This window comes from Camelina sativa, chromosome 7 (assembly GCF_000633955.1).
Source record: "Camelina sativa cultivar DH55 chromosome 7, Cs, whole genome shotgun sequence".
NCBI classification, from domain to species: Eukaryota; Viridiplantae; Streptophyta; class Magnoliopsida; order Brassicales; family Brassicaceae; genus Camelina; species Camelina sativa.
Genome location: NC_025691.1, coordinates 11115074 through 11122935, shown reverse-complemented (window position 1 = coordinate 11122935; position 7862 = coordinate 11115074). Strand labels below are relative to the sequence as shown.

The 7862-nt window shown below is 34.7% G+C and overlaps 2 protein-coding genes across 3 annotated transcripts in view; both read right to left on the bottom strand.

The window, feature by feature from the left end:
- LOC104700929 (protein NRT1/ PTR FAMILY 5.12-like) lies at nt 262–3612 on the bottom strand. Of its 2 annotated transcripts, XM_010416533.1 has the most exons (5): nt 3441–3612; nt 3141–3358; nt 2497–3035; nt 1710–2094; nt 262–892 (listed from the first exon to the last, which is right to left on the bottom strand). In XM_010416533.1, exons 1-5 carry the CDS (start codon nt 3574–3576, stop codon nt 497–499), a joined length of 1674 nt encoding a protein of 557 aa, XP_010414835.1. In that variant the 5' UTR covers nt 3577–3612; the 3' UTR covers nt 262–496. The 2 variants fall into 2 exon arrangements, with proteins under 2 accessions (XP_010414835.1, XP_019083169.1); XM_019227624.1 differs by lacking the exon at nt 1710–2094 and having other exon boundaries at nt 262–1277.
- Nucleotides 6598–7862, bottom strand: part of LOC104704527 (protein NRT1/ PTR FAMILY 5.11-like) — a 2837-nt gene continuing 1572 nt past the window's right edge. Inside the window, exons 4-5 of the mRNA XM_010420599.2 lie at nt 7477–7856; nt 6598–7375 (exon numbers count right to left, since the gene is read on the bottom strand). Of these exons, the coding sequence (XP_010418901.2) occupies nt 6598–7375; nt 7477–7856 (1158 nt within the window). The remainder of the gene's footprint in view (nt 7376–7476; nt 7857–7862) is intronic.

The following is a 7862-nucleotide window of genomic DNA, read 5'->3' as shown; positions in this document are numbered from 1 at the left end:
AACTATTTAATTGGAAAGTCAACTAAAGTTAACTATTTAATTCACTACAAACAAAGTTTATGCTTTTTCAATATTTTTGGTAAGTTCAAGATTTTTATGACATTTTTCTTAATATAGTTTTACTGCATCCATGTTTTCTATTTTCCAAAAACAGAATTACTATATTCTAATGGAACCCAAAAGAAAAAGCTGATCAAAATCTTTAAAAAAATAAAATAAAAAAGATACATTATTTGTATAAAACTCAAACTCAACAAAAAAAACCAAAAACTATACCATACCAAATCATAAATGATATCTTTCGTTTCAACATTTAAATCAATTATCAATCCCTATAACCAAAATATTATCACAAAACGTATAAATAATGATTTTAATATCAAAATTAATAAATCGTAAATACCATTTCATTTATCCATCCATATCGCTCTCACTATTTTTATTCAACCTATTTAATGTTTCTCAACGTAACCTTATTCCTCAAGATGGCTAGAGTTTACTTTGGGCTTTTGTAGACATACGACTTGGCGAGATGGACAATGAAAACGAAGGAGATGGAGCTGAGACAAGCAAGTAGCCAATAGAAGTAATCAAGATGTGCCTGGTTCAGGTTATTATCGAACCAGCTCGCTTGACCGGACTGGCTTGTGGCTTTCTCGATGACCGATACCATGAAACTACTCAGGAAGTTTCCTATGCCGATTATGCTTAGGTATAGAGCCAGTCCCATGCTCCTAAGCTCGACAGGGATCTGTCCATAGAAAAACTCTTGTAATCCAACCATAGTGAAAACGTCAGACACTCCAAAGAGAACGTATTGTGGAATGAGCCAGCAAACACTCATTGGGACCGTGGCGTCAGGCGAGTCAACTAGCCCGTTATCTCGAGCGACCTTGAGTCTTTTCATCTCGACCAAAGCAGCTGTCGCCATTGAAATAATTGAGAGGAAAATGCCGGTAGAAATTCTCTGAAGTGTTGTGATTCCTGCTGGTTTATGAGTGAACGATCGTACGATTGGGACGAATAAACGGTCATAGATTGGGATGAAGAAGATAATTCCTAGGCTTATGAAGCATTGGAGTGTAGCTGCAGGGACTATGAGTGTTGATGAGATTGATCTGTCCATTGTAGATCCTTGCTTTGTGAAGAAAGTAGGAGATTGCCCATACACAATGCCAAAAACTAAACTACACATCCATATTGGAATGAGACTCAACACAGCTTTTGCTTCCTCAACTTCATATGAACCGCACGAAATTACCGCTCTATCCAAGAATCTGCATTTGCAAAAGATTAAATTTAATTTTCCATTATCTTTTTGAGAAATGTAAATGTAAACAGTTTTGCTGTTGTACGTATGAAATTGAAAAAGAGAAAGTTGAATAGAATTTAAGGTATAAGCTGTATACATAAATATATGGTCGAGCATGCATTTATAGTAAACAAACTAAATAAGTGAAAAGGGGAAAAATGTTGAAACATGCCACATGCGACGAATAAATGTTTTAAATTTATAGACTGAAAAAAGTTTCAACCTTTATTTACTTTTTTGAAAAGTTAGTATATTGACTACGGTTTAACTGCGTTTAGATAAGCATATTGACTTGCAAAACCACAGCGTAAAAGAGCAAAGAAAACGAAAAAAAGAAAAAAAAAAAACATGTATAAATCTAGTATTACCTGAACTTATTCGAANTATCTCGAGCGACCTTGAGTCTTTTCATCTCGACCAAAGCAGCTGTCGCCATTGAAATAATTGAGAGGAAAATGCCGGTAGAAATTCTCTGAAGTGTTGTGATTCCTGCTGGTTTATGAGTGAACGATCGTACGATTGGGACGAATAAACGGTCATAGATTGGGATGAAGAAGATAATTCCTAGGCTTATGAAGCATTGGAGTGTAGCTGCAGGGACTATGAGTGTTGATGAGATTGATCTGTCCATTGTAGATCCTTGCTTTGTGAAGAAAGTAGGAGATTGCCCATACACAATGCCAAAAACTAAACTACACATCCATATTGGAATGAGACTCAACACAGCTTTTGCTTCCTCAACTTCATATGAACCGCACGAAATTACCGCTCTATCCAAGAATCTGCATTTGCAAAAGATTAAATTTATTTTCCATTATCTTTTTGAGAAATGTAAATGTAAACAGTTTTGCTGTTGTACGTATGAAATTGAAAAAGAGAAAGTTGAATAGAATTTAAGGTATAAGCTGTATACATAAATATATGGTCGAGCATGCATTTATAGTAAACAAACTAAATAAGTGAAAAGGGGAAAAATGTTGAAACATGCCACATGCGACGAATAAATGTTTTAAATTTATAGACTGAAAAAAGTTTCAACCTTTATTTACTTTTTTGAAAAGTTAGTATATTGACTACGGTTTAACTGCGTTTAGATAAGCATATTGACTTGCAAAACCACAGCGTAAAAGAGCAAAGAAAACGAAAAAAAGAAAAAAAAAAAACATGTATAAATCTAGTATTACCTGAACTTATTCGAAGTTTTTTCGTTAGAAAGAAGAAGGCAAGTCTCATCAGAAGGAGTTTGTCGTCGGTTTTTGGCTGCAGCGATTAAAACAAGGCTAATTCTAACAAAAGGGTTATTATGTTTTTTCCCTTGTCTTTTTTCTTCTCCAGTGTTGAAACGGTATGTTTTGATTCCAAGTAAGAACAAGAACAGAGAAAGCATCATGGAGAGACATGGAATCCCATATCCTAAAGCCCAGCTTAGATTTTCTTGGACATAATTGATGACCAACCGAGTGGTGAATATGCCGGTTGATATCGCAAAATACAACCAGTTAAAGTAAGAGCTCTTGGCTTTGGACTCTACAGGGTCTTGTTCATCAAACTGATCTGCTCCTAAAGTTCTAAGACATACCTTGAAGCCTCCTTCCCCTAACGCAATCAAATAGAGAGCACAAAAGAAGACTCCTACTTTGACCTGAGAAACGCACGAAACATGTGTTTCTTGATCTCCACAGATATCAGGAATCGTCGCTGAATACGTAAGCAGCCCAAGTCCCTAAATAATTCAAGATCACACAAAATACAAATATTTGAGATTTTCAAGAATTGTGAGATTCGAGCTCAAGAATGAACAAGAAAAAGCTTTTGAGTAATTTATTACCATTATGTAGAAAGAGGAGGTTACGAGGATGGTACGGAAACGTCCGAGAAACGAGTCGGCGATAGAACCCCATATCAGAGGCAAAAAAGCTGCAGTTCCGAGCCAGAGGTTAACGTTTGACGCAGCAACCGCCGTTGACTCTTGTAGCGGCCCCGTGAAGTAGGTCATCAGATTTGAAGCTACCCCGAAGTAGGCGAATTTCTCCGCCATTTCAGCACCTGTTCGGAATATTCTCTTCTTTTAGTTGACGTGGAAGTTTGACGACGTAAGTGGATACAAAAAAAAAGGTCAAAGACTTACCAATGAAGAAGCCAGAAGATCTCCATCCACCGGAGGCGGATCTGACGGATGGATTGCCTTGAAAATCGACGGAACACTCGACAATATCGTTTGAAACTATAGTTCCAGTCTCATTATCGGCTGTGAACGTCGACATTGCCTCTTATAATACTGTCCGAGTCTCTGAGGGTTATTGGACTATATATAGTACATAAGATGGCCAAAATCTAATTTACGTTCATATGAAATTATTTAGCACGTGAGTCACGACGATCTAGAACTTAATTTATTGGTCCCTTGATAAATGCGACGCCATAAACTTCTTAGGTGTCAGGGAATGACACGCCATATCGAAGTAGTTGGGAACGAGGAGAAGAAATTTGCACAATAGATTGGTTATTATAATTAATTAAAATAAATGGAAGATTTTTTTTTTTTTTTGGGTCAACAATAGGAAGATTAGATTTCAGATATAATGATGATACGGCCGATCTACATGCATGCCTGTCATGGAGTTCAGATTAACCAAATTCACAATGATCAATTCAACATCTATAGTCTAGGCTTCATATTATATAACCTTACAGCGTTTTCCACGTGAGTCACAACGAATACGCTATTGGTCAATTAATTGATTAATTACGACTAGACGCTAGAAAAGTCTACGGTTACAGGAAATGACACCGCGCGTAGATGAAGTGGTTGGGGACGAGGCAAAGTTGTCAAAAAAAAAAAATAGGTGAAAGGTTTGATTTCAATTGATGAGAGGTCCGATCCGATCTTTACTTGGATGATGCATCCTATTTAACATTTTCTGGCAGACGCCAGATGATTGTAATCTTCACTTTTTTTTATTATTTTTTAGAAATTTGAAAACTACATTTTCTTTGACTATAGCATCGTAGACGTAGTGAATCGATTTTTTTTTATAAATTTCTTTTGGCCTACTGGCAAATTATAGTAAATCATTTTGTTTTGTTTGTAGCGGACACAAGAAAAATCAAAACTAAATATCTTACTTTTTCTGTTCATCACTACAAAAACTTTCTTTGTCGATTTAAAGTAAAATAAAAATATGTCGATTTTGAACTTTTTCAATTATTTTAAAGTGTTATTAACTTTTTAAATAATTTTAAAGTGTTATAGACTTTTGTACTAAGGTTAATAATATACTTTTTACTAAAGTACCTTTTTTTATTTTCGATTATAGATATATATATATATATATAAAATAAATTGAAATTGATGTCGAGGGAGAACACGGTGATGGAGGCAGATACGTCTAATCTGGCATCACGATCCCATGTGTGAGATAATTATTAATATGTCACCAACACAGCGTAAGCTGTATCGCAGTTAAATAAAGTTAGGTTCACGCAGAGAACGTTGCATGGCGAAATTGTGTGAGACAAACATTATTGTGTAGGAAAGCTTTACCCGAGAAAATGAAGGAAAAACTTTGTCAAAGCATTAATAAAAAATTAGCATGATCGCTTTTGTTTTTAGTGGCTTCATCAATATTATGGTAAGAAGTAAGACATTATTATGTTTAATAATTAAAAAATAATAATTTTGGATATTTATGAATTATATTTGCAATAATTTATTCAAAACTATTTTAATGTTGTTTATCTAAAATTATTCATAGTTATTCGAGATATCAGAATATGAATCGACTTTTTAACTCATGAAAATTTATATGATGTTGAATAATGTTTTGAGTTAACAATTTTACAAAGGATATAACTCCAAATTGTAAGTCAATCATAATACATTGTAACTCAAACTCAATTTTGAAAATTTTAGTTTTGTTGTTGATTGGTAAAATTTTTAAATAATCTATGAGTTAAGTCCATAACTCAACTTAACTCAATGGTAACTCATGTTACCAATCAAATATATGATGTTTTCAAGTTTCTATGCAACTTTTAGATTAGTTTAGTATTTATATTATGCAGTATTGTTTCTGATTGGTTGAACTTGTTAAAAGTAAAGACTTTTTAATCTGCGTGCTTTAGTTAAAACATCCTATATTTTGAAACGGAGGGAGTATAATATAAATATTTCGGATATATCCGGATATCCGGTTTTCATATTGTTTGCTATCCATATCCGGATCTGCCGAATATCTAAATTTATTATCCGGATTGGGATTCGGATCCGGATATCCTGTTTTACGGAGTAGAGTAGAGCGGATCCTAGATCGGATCCCGGATAGCGGATAATATGTTCCAGGCCTATGAAACCATAACAGAGATGGAAAAAGAAATTTCAGTTTTCTCATAATCAATAGTTTGACTATTAAGATGTATGTGCAGTGCTGGCCCAGAGGGGAAGCCATGTATGTCCTCCAATTTTTTTTTTTTTTGTTAAAGGTTTATTTAAAAATACATGGTATAGAAAAGACCCAATTTAGTATGAAAAAAAATAATTTTAGTATGAATTTGGGTTAATTTTTTTCACTTTTAGTGTAAACCTAAAAAGAAAAATGTTTATAACTTTTTTTTTAAAAATAAAAGATAAATTTTCTTTTTACTCTAAAGCCTCTAAATGGAACTGTGTGTAGGCAGTGCCGGCTCAAGGTTTTTAGGGGCCCATGGGCAAAAAAAAAAAATTGAATAAAAGGCCATTTTTTTTTTTTTAACTTTTGTTATATGTTGAAAAATATGGATTTCATTTTGATAATATATAAACACTTAACAAGATTATAAAAAATTTATTTTCGTTCTATTGTTGGAGTCTGTTGAAATAATTGTGGAAGATAAAATATCTTTTTAGTTATTGACTCATCAAAATAAATTCTTAAAACATATTTTAATATATTATTTTGTTTTATAAATTTTTTTTGTCTCTTTTATTTTACATATATTTTTATATCTCTTTATCTTGTATTATTTTTTTTGTGCTCCTTTATCTTGCATTATTTTTTTTTTGTGCCACTTTATCTGACATTATTATTTTTTTTGTGCCCCTTTTATCTTATAATTTTTTTTTTATATAGAAAAAAAAATTATTTGCATCTTAAATCTTTAAACTCGGGGCGGTCACATTACTTGTTCCCCCATTTAAGTTGGCACTGTGTGTAGGGCATCCAATAATACTGGACCGGCACCATAAGACCATTTATACAACTCGATACGATATGCTATCAAGCCAATTCAGTTAAGAAGACTGATGACTATATGATGTTTTTAGAAGTGTTTGGTCTATTGTAGACATACGACTTAGCGAACCACAAGTAGGAGGCTAAACCAGTGGAGCTAAGACAAGCGAGTAGCCAGTAGAAATAATCTAGATGAGCCTGGTTTAAGTCGTTATCGAACCAACTCGTTTGACCAGATTGGCTCGTGACTTTGTCAATGATTGATATCATGAAGCTGCTTAAAAAATTGCCGACCCCGTATATGCTTAGATTCAGAGCCATACCAACACTTCTAAGCTCACAAGGGACTTGGTCGTAGAAGAACTCTTGCAAACCCACCATTGTGAACACGTCTGCAACTCCAAAGATAACGTATTGCGGAACCAACCACCATACACTCATCAGTATCGTGACATCATCCCGAGCGGTCTGGAGCCTTTGAGTCTCAACCAAGGCGGCTACTACTATAGCAAGAATGGAGAGGAAGATCCCTGTGCCAATCCTTTGAAGCATTGTGATTCCTGATGGGTTTTGAGTGAAAGATCTTGCCACCGGGACGAGCAGACGGTCGTAAAGTGGGATGAAAATGACCATTGTTAGGCTTATGAAACATTGGAGTGTAGCTGCAGGGACTAAGAGTCCTGGTAAGATTGACCTGTTCATTGTGGCTCCTTGCTTTGTGAAGAAAGTATGGGATTGTGCACATATAATAGCGTAGACTAAGCAAGTCATCCATATGGGAACAAGCTTAAGCACTGCTTTGGCTTCTTCGATTTCAGCCAAACTACACGAAATCGCTGCCTTGTCGAGGAATCTGCCATAGTAACATATACATTCAGAGAAACCAAGATGGTATAATCACATATGTAGCCTTAAAAGACATTCAAGAAAAGAAAGATTTCTCTGTAGTGTTACCTGAATTGCTTGGAACTCTGGTCAGCAAGGAGAAGGAGGGCTTCGTTCGGGTTATAAAGATCTAAATTTTGTTGTCCTCTGTTCTTTAAGGCCTCAATGAAAACATGAATGATTCTAGCAAAAGGGTTCTTCTTTCCTACTCTTGCAGTGCTATAGCGGTAACTCTTAGTTCCAATGAGGAAGAGAAGCAGAGAAATTAGCATGAAAACACTTGGAATACCAAATCCTAAGAACCAATTTAGGTACTCTTGAATGTAGCTAGAGACCAAACGAGTGCTCAATATGCTAACACAACTTCCAAACATCAACCAGTTAAAGTAAGAACTCTTGGCTTTTGCCTCTTTTAAATCATTTCCATTCAACTGATCAGCTCCAAATACCTTAAT

Coding starts and splice junctions, on each gene's coding strand:
- LOC104700929 (XM_010416533.1), bottom strand. CDS start 3,576: ATGTCGACGTTCACAGCCGATAATGAGACTGGAACTATAGTTTCAAAC. Junction 3,359..3,440: donor ATCTTCTGGCTTCTTCATTG/GTAAGTCTTTGA, acceptor TATTCCGAACAG/GTGCTGAAATGGCGGAGAAA. Junction 893..1,709: donor TCGAGATGAAAAGACTCAAG/GTCGCTCGAGAT, acceptor AAAAGACTCAAG/GTCGCTCGAGATAACGGGCT.